This window comes from Protopterus annectens, chromosome 7.part0 (assembly GCF_019279795.1).
Source record: "Protopterus annectens isolate FY-2018-M chromosome 7.part0, PAN1.0, whole genome shotgun sequence".
In the NCBI taxonomy this organism is placed as follows: Eukaryota; Metazoa; Chordata; order Ceratodontiformes; family Protopteridae; genus Protopterus; species Protopterus annectens.
The window spans coordinates 728234215-728253415 of record NC_056739.1 but is presented as its reverse complement, the minus strand read 5'-3'; the positions used below and the strand labels follow the sequence as shown (position 1 = coordinate 728253415).

Genomic DNA, 19201 nt, shown 5'->3' with positions numbered 1-19201 from the left:
ACCAAAACTTTGCACCTGGTGCAGTTGCCCCTCTCCCCCTGCCTAGCTACACTACTGCATGCTAGCATTACAATTTTAAGAACAAGGTAAACCAGGTTTGAGCTTGTAGCAGCAGAGAGAGGGTACTATCTGATCTACAGAATTAGCACTGATCATGTCCAGGAATTGCTGCACATATTTTATGCTTGAGGTGCATGCTTCTGAGTTAATGAATGTTTTTTTTTTTTTTTTTTTTGAAAATCTCACAGAATGAATGTCTTAGGTTCAATAGTTTACTTTTTGTTTATTTATTTTACAACTGGAAAAAAGCTCCACATATAGAGAAAATATACAAAAAGTATACAAAAAATATACAAGACATACAGTACACTAGAAATTTCATACTTGCTGTTACAGCTGATATTTGTATTATACAATCATCTGATATAATTACTTTCTATAGTGCAGACATAGCAGTTTGTCTAATTAAGCTGAAGAAGGGTTTGTAGGGTGGATCTAGATAGAAAAGGCTAAGGTTAGATATTATCTAGGCATGACAGAGGGTGTATATTAGGAGGTGGTCAGAGAAGAAAGAAAAGTATAACCAGAACTATTATAACTAGTTAGCCTGGAGTAGTACAGGAACAAAGTCAGGTCTCATGAAGAAAAATTGTAAGGGTCTTTTTGAATTGGTCGGCATTTTGTGTTGGTTCTGATGCTGTGAGGTAGTCAATTCCAGTTTTTGCTACATGGTGAGAAAATAGGGTGTCCCCCGCCATATTAGTGGATTTGGAAACTTGTACTAGAGATTTATTTGTTGAGTGAAGACTTCGGTTTGTAGTATGGGCCTGGAGAATGTATAGTAGGGCAGGTTTTTTTCAGGTTGATATACTAGCTTGTGTGCCAAGGTTAATTGGTTATAGGATAGAAGTTGTGGGAGTTCTAACCAGGAGAGTTTTTTTTAAGGAGTGACAGTGGTGGGCATGATGTGGGCCGTCAGTTGCAAATTTAGCTATTTTATTGTAGCATCTTTCAAGTATAATTAAATCTGTCTTTTTACAGCTGGAGAGAATTGAGGAGGCACACAGAAGCGTTGATAGAAGATGTGCTCTAGTAATGGCAACCCTAGAGGCGTTATTTAGATACTTTTTATTTCTGTAAAGAGTACCATTTTTTTTGGAACTTTCTTAAGTGATTGTGCTATATGTAGTTCAAACCTTAGGTTATTATCTATTATTACTCCTTGTAGTTTTGTTTGTGAATTGAGATTGATTTTAGTATTGTTCCTAGCAGTGATGTACAAGGTGCTGGGGAGGGGGGGGGGGGGGCTTGTGGGTTGGAAGATCATGAGTTTTGTTTTATTGGAGATGAGTATGAGCTGATGGTTAGATAGCCATAAATTTGGTATCTGGCAATGATTTTTGGGTTATACCTTGGAGGCATTGCAGGTTATTGGCAGTGCATATAAGTGCTGTGTCGTCTGCATATTGGATAGTTGAAGCCAGTGGGGTAGCACTTTGAAGGTTGTTTGCAAAACTAGTGAAGAGTAGTGGCCCAAGAACTGAGCCTTGAGGTACTCCTAGTGTGATGGGAAGAGGGTGGGATAGGACATCAAGCCATTTTAAAGATTGTTGGCGGTCTTGTAGATAGCTTCAGAACCACTGAAGTGCAGAAGGGCTGAGGTTCAATATGGAGAGTGTATTTAATAGTTTGGAGTGGAAGACAGTATCAGAGGCCTTGGACATGTCTAGAAAGACTGAAGAGACTATTTTGCCATTGTTTCTGAGTTGGTTGATGGTGTTAGTGAAACTGAGGAGTGCAGATGTGGTACTATAACTGGAACTAAAACTATGTTCATATTTTGCTAGCAGGTTGTTGGACATAAGATAATGGATCAGTTGGGAGTGCATGCATCCTTCAAGGAGTTTTGATAGCGGAGAGAGAATTGTGATCAGTTTGTAGTTGGTCACCTCTGTGGAATTTCCATCTTTGTGTAGGGGGATCATGTGTGTGATTTTCCATATTGCTGGGACATGTTGTTCTGCTATGGACCTGTTAATAAGGATCGGCAGTGGATAAGATATGGCTTCAGCTGCTAGTTTTAAATATTCAACTGGTAAATTGTCAGCTGCTATTGAAGAGAGTTTGAGTTTTTTGAGTAGTTTCTTAATGGTAGCTATGGGAACAGGCTGAAAGGAGAAGGAGGTGTAGTTAATATTGATAGGTTTGGAGGCTAGTGGTAGTTCTGTGGAATTACTTTTAATTAGAGAGAGTACACTTTCAGTGAAGTATTTATTGAATTCTTCAGCAACGGTAGTAAGTTGGGGGGAGGGGTAGTGGTTTGTCCACTGTGAAGAATACTTTTTATGGTGTTGCAAAATTTTGACGGCTATGCTGGTGCTTACGTTGAAGGTTATAGTAGAAGTTCTTTTTATCTAGGTTGATTTGGTGTTTAGCTTGTTTCTTATTTGTTGGTATGCTATGCAGCTGTTTGGGGTTTTAAAGGTGAGCCATGTTTGCCAAACCGTGTCTCTTTTCCTAAGGAGCATCCTGGTGTTGTTAGTTAGCCATGGTGTGTATGTGGCCTTAATATGAGTTAACATGGGGAGGGGGACAATCTGTTTAGAATTTCAAGGAAGGTACTGTTGAAATAGTCTACTGCAGCATCAAGGGGCAGATTTTTTAGTGGAGACCAGTTACATTTTTTAGGATATTAATTAGGTCTTGGTGGTTAAAGTTTTCTTTTTATTGTGGATTTGATGGAAGGTGGTGAGCTTGACAGTACTGATGTTTTTTCTCAATAGATAGGTTGGCATATGGTCACTAAGGCTATCAGGTAAGCAGCCACTAATCTGATAGTTCTGAGGTTTGTTGGTTAGTGTTCAATCCAGTTTAGATTGCCAGTTGGAATTTTTGTCTATACGTGTAGGCGTTTGAATGAGTTGTGGGAAGCCATAGAGGTTGATGTGATTGCTAGGGTCATGTGAATTACAGGTTGTCCAGTCTATATTAAAGTCAACCACAATGATACTTTCTTGGGCTATGTAATTTGATATTGACTGAATGATGTGCTCTATAGTGGAGATACTATTTCTGGGTAGGACATAGGTAGCTATAACGGATATGAATTTGTTTTGGTTAAGTTGAAGTTTAGTAGGTAGGATTTCTATGGTTTTGAGGTTATCTGTGTTTAGTCTTAGTGGTAACAGTGTGAGACTGCTCTTGAATAAGATGGCTACCCCTCCACTTTCTTTTACCTTCCTGTTTGCTCTAAAAAACAACCGTTAAGAACACTAAACTGTTTAGATTGGTGATGTAGGCTGTGGTAGACATAGTTTGCAATGACAGTGATAGGTGGACCTGTTTATAGACACCAGCATGTGCAAGAGGTCTGTGAATGAATACAAATATGCTCTCATTAGAAATGTAACCACCCTCATTAGGTGATCTGAAAGAGAGACAGGTATTGAAACCTCAGTAAAGAAGGTGAGTTGTTACTACACTAAAACTATGTTTCTGCAATTATACAAATGTGTATGTTTTCAAAGGTCAGAAAAGCCTTGACACTGGGCATTTTCTAGTTTAAAACTGCTAGCATTGACCAATGCCACACTGAAATGGGCTTGATAGAGGTTTGTTAGGATGGTAGATGTAGGAGACCGACTCTATTAAGAAAAGGTTATAAATGGGAGTAGAGAACATTCTAACCAATATGAAGAAGCCCTGAGGGTAAAGGTCATCCTTGGCGAAGCAAGTAGGACTGTCAACCAGCTCCCTCCAAGCTGAAAAGCATTGGATTCCACCAAGAATGACACCAATCAATAAGCCATTCGTTGATGTCAAATACTCTTTGTTTGCACTGAGGTATCTTTTCTGGTGATGGCAAGATACTGCCTAAGACAAGTCTTCTTTCCAGCCTTAGAAACATACAGTGAGAGCTCAAGCATGCAGCTCTTCATATCTTCCAGGTGAACTCTGTAATGTTATTCAATCCAATGTAAGTACCAGCTACATCATATGTGTACTTGTGGTGAAGAAATCTGAGTGTGCTAATGACATTACAAATTCTGGTACCTGACAGACAACTTACTGTCACTCCCCTTTTATTCTGTCTAGCAAGTGGTGTGTTAGTATGTTGGACTATATAGTCACCTATGAGTAGGAAGATCTCATATGTAGTAGCATGTTCAGTCAGCCCTTAAGGGCTTAGAAATTTGTCTTAGGTGTTTGTGGTGGCAGGTGGATGCATTTTTCTGAGTGCTTTAGCAACTGGGAGTGATGTTGTCAGCATTATGAGTGAGGTGCGAGTGTGTTGATGTTTTGCCGATCAGTTAATACATATGCACATATTTATTTAACATTTGATTAGCAGAAAGGTCTGACTGAGTAGAAACCCATTTTTAGCAGAAGCCTGGGGAGAAAAGCTCCAAATTATTGCAAAACAGTTTAAGAAAAATAATTTAACAACCTTCAAAAATTAGAAAAAACATCTGCAGTTTAAATAATTATAACAAAAATTAAACATAACATAAAAACATTACTTACAAGGTCTATGACAATCATTTAATATTTAGAGACATTTTAGAGAGTTTGTGACTAAATTAAAGGTAAGTTAGTCTAATACAAGTAGGAGATGCAATAAGAAGAGAAGGAAAAACAGGCTTCTGGTATATTTAGAAAGTCAGGAAGTAAGTGAAGAAGGGAGAGTAAGGAGGTGTAAGGAATGAAAAGGTACTTGTTCACATTTAGGGATATAGTTTATCCTGGTTTTGAGCAAGAACAGAGCCAGATCTTAGCTAAGAAGTCTTTCAGAGTGGTTTTAAAAGATAGGAGGGAGAGTATAGACCTGATGGATATAGGAAAGGACTTGCAGACCTTAGCAACCTTGTACGAGTACAGAAAATTCCCAGCAGATTTGCTAGGTTTGTAGACAGACAGGAGGTTTTGGTCACTGGATCTCAGAGACTGACTGGGAACATAATTGCGTAGAATGTTTTTTAGTGCTGGACAGGCAAATGGATGCTGGATAATGTTATAGGTGGTAAGAAGCTGTGTATATGTTAATGTGGCAGTTCTAACCAATTAAGGCTTTTCAATACTATACAGTGGTGGGTTCTGAAAGGGGTATGTGCTGTAAATTTACCAACTTTGTTATAGCATGTTCAAGTTTTAATTTTTGTGAAACTTGGAAGTTAGTAATGATGTGAGTGCTATAAAGAAGAGTGGGGAGGAGATAAGTAGTGGCAAGTGTAGCTTTAGTTGAGTCGGTGAGAGAGTTTGGCTCTGTAAAACATCCCTAGTATTTGATGATGTTTTTTATGCAATTTTGTATATGCAGATCGTATGTAAGATTATCATCCACTATCATCCCTAACAGTTTGCTATGAGATGTAACTTCAATGGCTGTATTATCAAGAGCGAGGACTTTAAATGTTGTTTTTTCATGAGAGAGGGATTTGGGGAAAATAGTAGTTTGTTCTTTTTTGGGTTGAGCATGAGTTGTGAGTTACAAAGCCATGTTTCCTTGGCTGTTAAAGCTTCCTGAGTAATTTTCTGAGGTGTACCGTGTTGTCAGATGTGGAAATGAGAGTGGAATCATCTGAGTATTGTATTAGGGTGGCCTGTTGTATGGAAATATAGAGAGTGTTGGTGAAAATATTAAAGAGGACGCGACCAAGGATAGAGCCTTGTGGCACACCAGTGGTGACTGACAGGTAAGGAGAGACCATGGAGTGCCATTTTACCCATTGGATAGGTAGCTTTTGAACCACAGAAAGGTGGGCTGAGAGAGACCCATTGAGGACATTTGAAACAGAAGCTTGGTATGACAAACTGTGTCATAGGCTTTGGACAAGTCTAGAAATAGGGAGGAGACTAGTTTAACATTATCTCTAGCTTTGTTGACAGTATCTATACAGGTTAGAAGTGCAGTGTTAGTATTATGGGAAGGACAGAAGCCATGTTGTGTAGGGGATAGGAGTTCTTCCTGCAGGAGATATTCTAGCAAATAGTTTTTGAATACATTTGTATGGGCTTAGTGTTAGTATTGTGTTGAATTCTGACAACAAGGTAACATGACAGGTGTGCTTCCAGATTCAATAAGTACTGATACCTCTCACAAGTAGACTTTATTGCTGGGTAGCAACAATATGTTGTCAGTGAACATAAGTTAGTTTCTTCACACCCTGAAGGTATCTAATACTAGCAGGCTAGGAACAGACGAGTTAAGGGCAGACTGTGGTCTCACAGTATCATGAAATTTGCTGGGGAAGGGATTCAGTACAAATGGATACTACTCCAACTGTAGTAACTATTTCAGGATGCCAACAAAGATAAAATAATGGAAGTTTTGATGCTATACCAAAAGAAACAAGGTAAAATCAGCTGTATGGACTAAGTTCATAAACCACAGTCGAATGAAATCACACTACAGTAGTGTGTAGCTGTTGATTTAAAAAAATATTTGATTTATGAAAATTACATTAACTTTGCATAGAAGTAATGCAACAAAGTAACAAATCTGCACTGTGAATTTATAAACAGCTGAATCCTAGGTTCATAGGTTCATAGATTGGTACTAGGCTATCAGCCCTAGGGCCTATACAAGCCTAGCCATAACAATTCCCTGGCTATTTCTTCCCATGCTATTTACTTCCCCGACCCCTGTCTAGCTGACCACTGACGTGATTCCCGAGGTGAATTTCCTTTCTCCCATCCAATCGTCAAGGTTCCTTTTGAAGAGGGCCTAAGAGGCACTCTGCTTGACATGTATGGGCAATCTATTCCACAGTCTGGGGAGTCTATGGGTCAGGAACCTATCCCTCTAGCATGTTTTGTTTATTGTGATGACAAGGTTTAGATCCCTGGAGCGTGTAGCTCTGAGAGATTGGGATTTCTTTAAGTGTAGCATGTCCAACAGCTCTAGGTTTGACATGGCCTTATATGTTAAGCAGAGGTCGCCTCTGAGTAGATGATATGTGACAGAGTATAGCTGGAGTTTTTTAAGGCAGTCAGTGTAGGGCATCTGCTTTTGGCCTGTGATTCTTTTAGTGAGGTATTTCTGCAGCTTTTCCAGTTGTTGCAGATGTCTTGAGAGGTACATACCAAACGGGGCATTGTATTTTATAATGGGTCTAATGAGGGATGAGTACAGTGGGACAATGACCTCCTTTTTTCTGGATGAAAAGCCCTTAGTGATGAGGTGTGCCACATAGAAGGATTTCCTGACTGTTGTGGCGATGTGGTTATCGAAGGTGAGACCACTGTCCACCTGTGTCCCTAAGTCTCTTATCACACTTTCGGTGTTTAGTGTACTGCCACCTATATGGTAATTCACGGATACATGTTTTTTCCCAAAGGGGATAACTATACATTTCTTGGCATTGAGATTGAGTCCATGGCTCTGGCACCAAGCATCTGTTTCTGTAAGGCCCTTTTGTAGAGTATCCACATCATTTGGGGATTCAATAATGGCTCCCAGTTTGCAGTCATCTGCAAACTTTGTTAACCAGAGTCCCTTAGTGTTGACCTGTACTTCAGAGAAGTAGATGTCAAACAAGAGCGGTCCCAGAACTGAACCCTGAGGTACTCCACTTGTCACTTGTATGGATCTGGATTTGGAGTCGGCTACTTTTACAGTGTGGGTTCTATCAGTAAGCCAGTTAGCAACCCATTGGGTGACATAGGGATTAATGTCCATGCCCTACCTACATCTCCTTGACTTATTTATAACATCTGGAAGGATGCAGAGCCTCAGATAATAGGATATATTCATTCTTTCCACTTCGCAGAGGTTTTGCTTGAGTTGCTATATATTAGTATGGGGGATCTGGGGGTCGGTCCTCGTCCTACACACTGGGATGACCCCCAAGAGAAACACATTGTTCAATTCTTGTTTTTACTTTTTGTATGTATGGAACAGATCCTAGCTATTTTCAGTACTTTACTGGTTTGATAAGCTACACTTGTTTTGCTCTAGAGAAACATCAGCAAACAGAGATCATTTCATACAAGCTCGTCATGGAACTCAGGCACATGTATACATGGCTAGTCTGCTGAATGTTGGCACAGCTAGGAAGTGAAATCATTGGAATGATGACAGCATAACACATCTTCAATATGCGACACCAGTATTTAGACATTAAGGCCTGTAAAGAATGAAAATGCCATTGAAGCCGAAAGCAATAAAGAACAAGTGCACAGCTCCTGCTAATACTGCTTGTATGTAGGATGAGGTTATCAGAAGATTTTTGTTCCTAGAAATGGTCGGAGGGATGCAGGGTATGAATGGTAGACAAGATGGGGGAATGAATGGGCTTCTGGAGTGTTGGGCAGTGTGATGATTAGACTCACTTGATCAAGTGCTCTCCTTCAAGTTGCATCAGGCTCCTAGAGTGACCCTGGGGACAGCCACTGCTACCCATGGTGTTTTCAAGACAAAGGGGGAAACAGAAGTAGATCATCAAGTCTTTCTTCTGTTTCGCACATGCATGCAATTACACCTATGGGTAATTTGCAGTCCCCATTCCACTTAACACATATGGAATGTTGGGGGAAAATGGAGCATGAGAAAAAAATGCATGGACTCATAAAAGACATGCAGACATTGCAAAGAAGGCATCCCAGCCAAAAACTGAAACAAAAAAAACTCTTGTTGTGAGGTGACAATGCTATCTATTGCCCAACTGTATCAGCCTATTATTAGGCTACTAACAACCACAAACTTACTATAAAAAAGCATGCATAGACTTTGTTCCATTTTAGAAGTAAAGTGTGCAGTAATGACTCCTGACATAAACACAGCTACATACTGTACAGAAGAAGCACACTGCTGAGTGACACAGTATGTGCTTATAAGCATAATCTCTAGTACACTTATAAGCGCATAAACTTTCAGCTTTTCCCAGTTAGGAGTCGCCATAGCAGAACTCCAGTCGGCTAATGATTGGCAGTGAATTTTTACAGTGTCAAGTTGCCAGCCTGGCACACAACTTTCAACAAAGGCACACCCATGCACCTACCTGCATGTCTTTAAATTTACTCGACCCGTGGGAAGGACTTGCAGACTCAGCACAGAAGGTGCTCCAGCCAAGAATCAAACCGGACAACGTCTTGCTGTGACACAACAACACTAACCACTGCACCACCGCAGCCTCCTCACATATGTTTGCATGCAGTACACTCACTCAAAATAAGAACATACTAGAAATTAGTAAGTCTTTGCTTCGGTGTATGCTCTCTATGGAAACACTCATTGAAAAACACCTTTTACTGTAAGCCTTTTAAAAACTCCTACCTCTCATAAATGGTATTCACAGGTGTCCCATTTCTCTCCCATGTGATTACAGGCTCTGGTAACCCATGAATCTGACACTGGAATCTTGCAACTCCTCCCTCCTCAACTACCACTGACTGTGGTTGGACATGGAAGCTTGACATAGCTGTAAAGAAAAGGGGGGGGGGGGGAATCAGAAAATCAGAACATACTATTGTCATGCAAGCTGCACAAACACATTTCAATACAGAATTAGACCCTGTCATAGTTAGTGACTGGTGACAGTAATATTGTATCCTAATGAGATTACTTATTAGAATTTTGAAGCTCTTCAATTTGAGACCCGTAACTCACAGAAATTAAGAGCAATCCTTGGAAAATAAAAGTAAAGTGCAAAATTAACTGTTATACCTAAAAAGAACATTTTTTACAGGGCAGAAGGTCTGTATCTGCTGATATATATGTGTTTGTGTTTATGTGTGTGTGTGTGTGTGTGTGTGTGTGTGTGTGTGTGTGTGTGTGTGTGTGTGTGTGTGTATGTGAGTGGGATGCATTCCCACACACTAGTTATTTACATACAATAAATCGAAGATAGCTGCACCTTTCAGAAGAGAGAATATTCTGAAATACAGCAGTTGTGAAGTGAGAACGTGTTTCCTTGTAAGCACATCTTCATTTTTGCTCTTCTGAGAATTGCACTTATGGTCTTCAAATTTACAAAGGGATCCCTTCCAATGGTGACAGTAACATAGATATCAAGCTCCACTGTGCTCTAATATGCATGCACAAAGACATACAGTAGCCCTGACACAGACTGAGAAGACTGTACTACTTTACTAACTGTTCTCATGTCTCTGTGGTGACACAACTATCATAACTTAGAGTTTGGTATGAATCCCAGGTGGCGAGCATGCGTATTACCACAGGGATTATCCAGCCTAGTATTTCTAAAGAATACAGAAGTCAGTTGTACTATTTACAGTAACCATCAGGCACTTAAAGTGGGTGAATTTCCAGACATTGAATGCCTTAGTCTTTTATTTATTTACATGTTTGTTTTTGTTTTTTTTTCTGTAAGATAATAATCAGAACTGTATTATGTATATTGCACACACACTGGCAACACAAATTTGCTAACTAATCAGCTGGTCTTCTGCTGCCAAGAAATGCTCGCCAAAGAAACTGTCTGCAGTTTTCTATAAATTGAGACAGATTATATAATAAAAAGGCCACATTCATAAACACACTACAAATACAGTCAGCACAGCTGCAAAGAAACAGATAAAAAGAAACTACAGTACTTCAGCATCTAATAATATGACATATAAAACAGCAAAACTTGTGTAATATCTACTGAACTTCCATAGACAAAGAAATGCTCATAAAAACTAAATCTATATATTCACAGACTAAGAGCTTCCTCAAGAAAAAAAGGAAATGTTCCACAAAGTACCCTTCCTTATTTAGGGCAGTTGCAAGGGAAAGAAATCATAACTTTGCCTGAACTGTCTGAATATATATTTGTGGGATTCTTAGGTATGAACTCACAGCTTTCTGTTTCAAGGGTATACACTGTGTCCTTGCTCACTTGTGACAGGTACTCTAAAAATACTGGTTACTCAATTTTCTCCTGTACCTGTGTTTGTGGACCACCACCTGCTGAAATAACTTCTTCTATGCTGGTGTTTGTCATCATGTTTTATTATCTTACCGAAGGATTCATTAAAGTGGTGATCTCCCTTTGTTGAGATAAATGTATCATTTCGTCCTTATACCAAATTGAGTTTCCATAGGTAGTTCCTCTCTCACTGTGCTACTTTGCTCATATAACAGAAGCAAACTGCACCTCTCACAAAACCATACCTAAAAGTCAAAGCATGAAATTCTCCAGTGGACTGCAGTGATGGCCACAGAATCACAACCGTAAATTTATCTCTTTTCCACTTTTTACTCCATTACATAATTGTTCTTTATTTACTGACATTGAAAGCAAATTGTACTATACTACAGGTTGCATTGTGTAAGCAAATTGTGATTCTGAGATATTGACTTCTTTGATTATATTGAATTTTAAGTGCCTCTGTATGTTATTCATTTAATACTTGCATGTTGTGATTTTAAACTGGCATATTGAAAGTATTTCATTTGTGTACTGTAATTTATTTTACCTGGTATACATTTTAGCTGTATTTTTTTCTTTATACATGTTTGAACTCCATTTGCTGTTCAAATTGTTTTGTAATGAAGCAATAATATGAGAGTTGAGCTGAGTTTATTTAAGTGGAGGACTCTTCTAATTTTATACAGAAATCCAGGTGACTCTTGGAAGAGACATCAAGCTTGGCATTATGATATACTACAAATTGCTACAGCAGTAAGAAATACCCTAGTAATTAAATCCCATGTGGTACTTTTGGTTCACATGCTGCTAGAATAACATTTTACTATCATAATATCTTCGTCAGTAAATGTCATGAACAGGTTAAGAAGCAGGCTCACATAGCAGTATTTTGGTACTCTACTGTCATAACTATCATTTAATAAAAAGAGTAAGAACATTTATTGTTCCTAGTTTGTACTGTACATGTGAAGAAAATTGTTTTTTATTTTACTTTGTTCTGCAACAGGCTGATGAGTTTGAATATGACATGCCACACACTGCGACCATAAAATCCTAGAATTTCTTACACTCACTCCTAAACAGGTCCTGCAACAAGCTTTCACTGAGTGTTAACATTATATATGAATGTCTTTCTACTCTGTATATCACAGGTAGCTATTGAAAACGATGAAAAATATGTAAGGCCAGTTAAGACAAGGTAAAAATCGATAGGAAGTTGACTAAAAGGGACAAAGTAAAATATCATGATTTAATGTTAAATCTGATGACAGAGGAATAAATGAGACAGGTATAAAGAAAAGAGACAAAAACTGATTTGCCATAATGAAGAAAGTAAATCTCAAGTCAAGAGAGATGCATTGCATCTTTGCATTGGACAGCATGCACTGTAAATTTGTGTAATGAGCTACAAATGCACAGTGCCCAACAAACTGCAATGATCAGATTCTGCCAGATAATTCTGTTGTTATGAAATACAACACTTACATTTAAAAAACAATAAATAATAGGAGGAAATTTCTTTTTCTTGGAAAGACAGGATAAAAGAAGTATTAAGTAGCTATCTTTCATAGTTTCCACTATGAATGCAAAGAAATGCAAAGACAGGTAAAATGTAGCGACAACAGTCAATGTTGATTAAACTTTTCTGAGTTCACACCTGAATGGAGAGACTTTTTTGTGCCTGTTACTCAGAAAAGATTCAAACAAGCCATACCACATATTATTTAAGCAAAACTAGGCAGACATTAAAATTATCACCTCTCTGTAACCATCCAGTTCCAAGTGCTGTGCTGCCCCCCTGACATCTCAGATGCTCAGGTAAGAGCCGCCCTCTCCAAAGCAAAAAACACAGCATCAATGGGACCAGACGGTGTCCCGGGCTGCGTCCTACATGAACTCCAAGAAGAGCTAAACCCAAACATAAAACTACTGTTCAGTCTCAGCCTTACTACAGGATATGTACCCAAAGAGTGGCGTACAGTAACAGTGGTCCCTCTCCACAAAGGTGGTGCCTCAATGGATCCTGGAAACTATCGCCTCATAATCCTGACTAGCTTGGTCTGTAAAGCTATGGAAAGGATCATCATGGACCTCATAAATAAAGATATTGGGGACCTACAGACACTGGATCCTACCCAGTTCTGCTTTGTTAAGGGCAGATCCTGCCTCTTAAACCTGGTCAACTTCTTTGAAACAGTCACCAAGGCCATTGACGAAGGGAAGGTGGTCCACACAGCCTATCTGGACCTCGCAAAAGCCTTCGATACAATACCCCACTCAGGCATTATAGATAAGCTCACCAGCTTAAATATAAACCCCTATGTCACTAGATGGGTTTCAAACTGGCTCAAGGACAGAACCAACATGGTTAGAATTGCTGGAGCCATGTCGGACTCCAAACCAGTTACAAATGGCTTCCCACAAGGCTCAGTCCTGGGACCTCTCTTGTTCGGTATATATTTCTCTGAGGTACAGGCCAACACAGAAGGACTGTGGTTGACCAAGTTCACAGATGACTGCAAACTGGGTGCCATAATCGACTCTCCAGCCGACACAAGCATCCTCCAAAAGGGCCTCATAGAAACAGACAACTGGTGCCAGAGCCATGGCCTTAAGCTAAACGCCAAAAAGTGTATAGTCATCCCCTTTGGCAAAAACAAAGTGCCCACAAATTTCCACATAGGTGGTAATCCATTAAATACAGAAGAAGTAATTAGGGACCTGGGGACCCAAGTTGATAGCAATCTCTCATTTGACAACCACGTGGCCAAAGTCGTTAGAAAAACATTTTATATAGCCCACCTAATCATGAAGGGATTCACATCTAGATTAGGGGAGGTCATCGTGCCTCTTTACTCATCCCTCATCAGGCCCATAATTGAGTACAATGCCCCTTTTGGGATGTACCTTACCAAACACCTGCAGCAACTGGAAAGACCCCAAAAGTACCTCACCAAGGGGATCAAAGGGCTCAAACAGATACCATATGCTGCCTGGTTAAAGAAACTCCAGCTCTACTCAGTGGCATACCGCCTGCTCAGAGGCGACCTGTGCCTGACGTATAAAGCCATGTCCAACCCGGAATTAAGGGACATGCTGCACCTCAAAAAATCCAAATCCCATCAAGCTACACGCTCAAGAGACTTGAACCTCAGCACTGAAATAAATAGGACATGCTGGAGGGACAGATTCATAACCCAGAGGCTCCCTTCACTCTGGAATAAAATCCCAGTCCAGGTTAGGCAGAGTCCCTCATTAACTCTCTTCAAGAGGAATCTTGATGAGTGGATGGGAGATCGTAGGTTTACCCCGGGTATCACTTCTGTGTCACTGTTAGACAGAGGCACAGTATACTAACCTCGAAAAAGGGCATAGCAAAATTAATTTAAAATGGGTGGCGAAAGCCAAACATACTCTGGCTAGGCTTATAAATGCCCTAGGGCAGATAGCCTAGTATGAACCTATGAACCTATGAAGATTTGATATATGGATGGTTAAGGAAAGGTGAGCTTAAACCAGAAGATGAAAGGTTGATAATGGCAGTTCCAGGCAGGTGGTAGTGAAGGTGGAAGAAGAAGGAGGAGATATAGACCGATGCATGTTCTGCAGCACAAAGCGGAAAACCACTGCATACTTTGTGGCTGGCTTTGATAGACTTTGATATTCTGAATGAAAAAGAAACAACGCCACCGAGTAAAGCACTCAAATTAAAATAGATGAGGTATAGGAAAAAACAAGTGAGTGCACCATAGGCTATAGCATCAACTTCAATAGCTCCAAAAAATCCAGGAAGTTCTTCTAATGAAATAAAATCCACGTTTATTAAAAACGAAAAAACAAACTGCAGTGAGAAGTAAGCGCTTTCGCGTTATCATATAACGCTTCATCAGACATAAAAGCAGTTAGTTAATGCCCCCTTATTTAAATATCTTAATAAATGACATCATCATGCTCTTAAAGAAAAAGGCACAATAGAAACATATAAGCAACAACATAAATAATATAAAATGCATCTAAACATTGGAAACGTAAGACATAACATAATCTAGTCATAATTGGTGTACTAAAACTCAATGATTCAAAGGTCTAGAGGCTAAGAATGGCTTAATTGTAAACCTATCATTAAGCCCAAATCTATGGGCTTGTAGTTTTAGGATCCATTTATTTTCTCTTTCTTCAATTCTGTTCTTAGTGTTGCCCAATCTGCCATCCACAGATATCAACTCAAGAACTAAGAACTTGAAATAATGAGTGTCCCCTTGTTCCCCAATGTGTTTAGCCAATGCGTTTAGGACATTCCCTTTGGTTATGGCATATACATGCTCCCTAATCCGCTCACGTAATGACCTAGTTGTCATCCCCACGTAAAACATTTGACAGGATTGACAAACTGCTAAGTATACTAAATTAGTTGACTTGCAATTGGCATAATGTTTGAATGTATAGGTCCTGTTGGTCTCAGGGTGTATAAGGGCATAGCAAAATTAATTTAAAATGGGTGGCGAAAGCCAAACATACTCTGGCTAGGCTTATAAATGCCCTAGGGCAGATAGCCTAGTATGAACCTATGAACCTATGAAGATTTGATATATGGATGGTTAAGGAAAGGTGAGCTTAAACCAGAAGATGAAAGGTTGATAATGGCAGTTCCAGGCAGGTGGTAGTGAAGGTGGAAGAACAAGGAGGAGATATAGACCGATGCATGTTCTGCAGCACAAAGCGGAAAACCACTGCATACTTTGTGGCTGGCTTTGATAGACTTTGATATTCTGTCAGCTGAAAGATACAACAATGTGTTAAGGATGACACTAGGAAATGTGCAAACTTTTAAATTAACTAATGGCTGAGGGGCACTAGAAACATAGAGAGTAGCATTAATTATTAAAATAGCTTCACCTTTCAGACTCAGTGCTCTGTGTAATGAGAGACATAAATTATAAAATATCAAACAAAGCAAGCAGACACTAAAGCAACATGTAACAAGAACACACAGAGAGTTCCCACTAGTACTTGGGGCAACTGGGCCGGGCTAAGAAAAAAAGTAATTTCCAAGTGTACTTTATACTTCTTGTAAATTAATACATTAAGAACTACAGAAAGATTGCTGACACAAGTTGCTACCACTTTACCTCCATGTTCATTTTGTCATCCATTGATCTATGTATGAGGCACTTTCATCAGTTTGAGTCATAAAAATTTAAATTCCAAGTCTGGTCCAAATTGACAGCGTCTATTACATATTCATTGGTAAAAATTATTTTGCCCAATAACTCTGGTATACACCATTGAATCATACTAAATTCATCAGAATAAGAAATTTTAAGTATGTAGAAACAGCTATTAACCCTGACAAGAACTTCCTAGTTAAAGTGGTTAGTAAGTGCCCCAGATTTTGCCAATCTATTTATGAGAGATAGTTCCACATTTTGGAGATGGAAAGTTGAAAGTTATTACTGTCATACAGTTAATGGATACCAATGCTCTAAACACAACACATCCTTTTCCCAAAGATTTTCCACCCTTAAAAGGATCCCTTAAAGTCTTGCTTCCAGGACCTCTGCTGAAAATAGGTTTCTAACCGGACTTTCCTGGTTACCAAATGTCAATAAATAAATAACTAAATAAATAAATGTTGGATTTCAATGCAATACCTTCATACTTTCTTTAGAAATGTTAACCCTGGTATTTAAATAGTATCCATCACATTTTAAGTTTTTTTTTTTTTTTTTTTTGCAAAAAGCACATAGCAAGCTACTTATAGCTCTTTGTTCTTTCCCAACAACTGAGCTCAGTACTTTACTGAGTCTGTTAAAATTCACAATTCTTTTGGCGTGTACCTACTGCGTCTTTTAGAATGTCAAAGCTCTTTTACTCTCTTATTTATTTTTATTTGTTTGTTAACCTATTAAGTCCGGTGGACACAAGTGTTCTCCATTTCACAAGTATTTTCATGGATGTTCTGGGAGTATTACCTCATTATAGATCATGTCCAACAGCTTATTAGTAACTCAGTTTTTCAACAAGAAATGTTTGCTCACAGCTTCATGCTTGCAAATGCTCTTTTCTGGGGGGAAAAAAGTTTAAAATTCCAGTTGAATGCAGAAGTTTAACTGAGCTGCTTCTAGCAATGCATAACTATGCGATCTACTTCACTAACATCGAACACCAACTGCTTGATGTTCATCAAATCACTGCTGATCTTTTAAGTTTCGCAATACTTGTGATCAGCTGTGAGTTTTCAGATACTAAGATATTTGTTTATTTTCGGATTCTCTTGTTACAAAATGAATAAAGTGTGGTCGTCCCTGTTTTAATGCTTTGACAAGTGCATCCAGGTTGCTATTTGTGCGCATTTTCCGTCTTATTTGGGTTCCTCGTTTGGTTTTGTGCATGTTCTCTGCTTTTCAGAAACTGCATTTTGCATTGGGACAAGCCTCCTTGCACCCCCAATGTCAGGACTCTGCCTCCATATCCCCTTCCTCCACAAAAACACAAATTCAGAAGGAGTTCATGTACAGGAAATGTATTTGAATGTCTTGCTGCAAGCAGATGAGGGAGAAGCTGCTGAACATCAAGGGCATCCAAGATAACCACAATTTCCCATTGTCAACCAAAGGGAATTGAATTTAATTGTAATGTATAAAGAACTGAAACCAAAGTGTTGTCAACCTGTTTGCACTTTAGCCAAAAAAAATAAATAAACAGTTTCATAATTAACAAATTGGTTTCCACACATTAATAAGTTACAAATACAACTGGTTATTTCATGTACAAATACTGAGGTAATTGCATGCAGCTTGCTTGTTAGAACAGTGAGAGATAGCTGAATTAAACATCCACATTTAGGGGAAGTTGTATTTATTTATTTATTTTTTTAAGTTTTTTACTTGTAAAAAAATACTTTTTCAGAAAAAGAGTGGCACCATTCATGAGAAAGCAGGTGGCTGCCATTTTGTTAAAATAAATAAATAAATACATTTTGCACAGGAAAGTGGCACAGAGCTTTGTGCGTTTGTTTAGAGCCGCATAGCAGGCAAATGGAGGCTGACGGAATAAAACGTCATACTACAGGGATCATTCCATTGCCAGCACACAGCGTTAATCCTGTACATCAGCCTATGGCCTAGGCTCAGAGTGAAGAAACGTGATGGTAGTGACAGAGATGGACAGTATGCAAGCGTTAGGTGAGTTTGTATTTAAAATAAGAAAAAAGTCTAACTTAATCACTAATTTGCAACAGCAAAAAAAAAAAAAGAAAAAAAACCAGCTTGAAATAATTCTACTCTTATTTCTTCATTTGAATTTGAAGTGTTCCTCCAAAGTCGCAGTTGTTTCAAGTGCAAATCCATGCAGAGTAACGTCTTTCTCTGTAGAAGTTAAAATTCCCATGCTATTTTCTACTATTTTTGTATGGCACAAATATTTTTTTCCATCATCTCTCCTTGTACCACTTTTTATAACATTATGTACCTGAACTTGGTGGCTGTCACAACAAGCTCTGGAGACAGAAACCAGCATGATTAATGTATGCTTTCAGTATTAATCCATCTGTAGTGCTCAGCGTGTAGGTATAGATTATTTTTAAACATGATTTGTCATACTCTAATTCTGCAATTAATAGCAATGCGCACTAGTCTTAGAGTCACTGGATATTGTAAGCTAAATATTCATTGACAAATTGTGTATGCTCAGAGGTCAAAAGCAGCAAATAAAACAATGATATTTTAATATATTACTTGCACATAATTATGACAACAGTATATTTGTTAGAAGATCTGGGATCCAGTACTTCCACGTGGGGCGACTCTGACAAGGAGCTCAATGAGCAGCCTATTTTCAGACCCCCCCCCCCAGGGCTGAAAATAGTATTTGTATATGGAAAACATTTCCCTTTACCCACTTTTGAAGTCCTAGCTAAGCAACATTGCTTTACTTATCTGTTTTTATTTTCTGTTTGATAACCAGGTAGATGAGCATGTTCACAGACCTATTTCAGTTACAAACCAGATAAAGAAATGTAAGCAGTGGAAAAATCAGCAAACATTACATGCAGCAAACATTTTGTGCTATATACTAATGATGTAATATGGTACAATAGTAGTGATACAGAGACATATTTAAATTTAGTACAAGACTTAATATTGCATAGATAAAATGCAGTATATAAATTATTAAGTAGTATGCAATCAATATCATTTGCCTACTCAATAATAGATGCAAGACAAATCTGCATGGCTGGCTAACTGCAACAAGACATTGGCTTTGTAGAGTTTTATTCTTAACTATTGTCTACAAAACACTTATATCAGGCATTTTTGTGAACATGG

The 19201-nt window shown here is 38.7% G+C and overlaps 1 protein-coding gene across 1 annotated transcript in view; it reads right to left on the bottom strand.

Moving 5' to 3' along the window:
• LOC122806083 (immunoglobulin superfamily DCC subclass member 3-like) overlaps positions 1–19201 on the bottom strand; it is a 1389320-nt gene that overhangs the window by 836520 nt on the left and 533599 nt on the right. The window contains exon 3 of the mRNA XM_044076321.1: positions 9275–9419. Within this exon, the coding sequence (XP_043932256.1) occupies positions 9275–9419 (145 nt within the window). The remainder of the gene's footprint in view (positions 1–9274; positions 9420–19201) is intronic.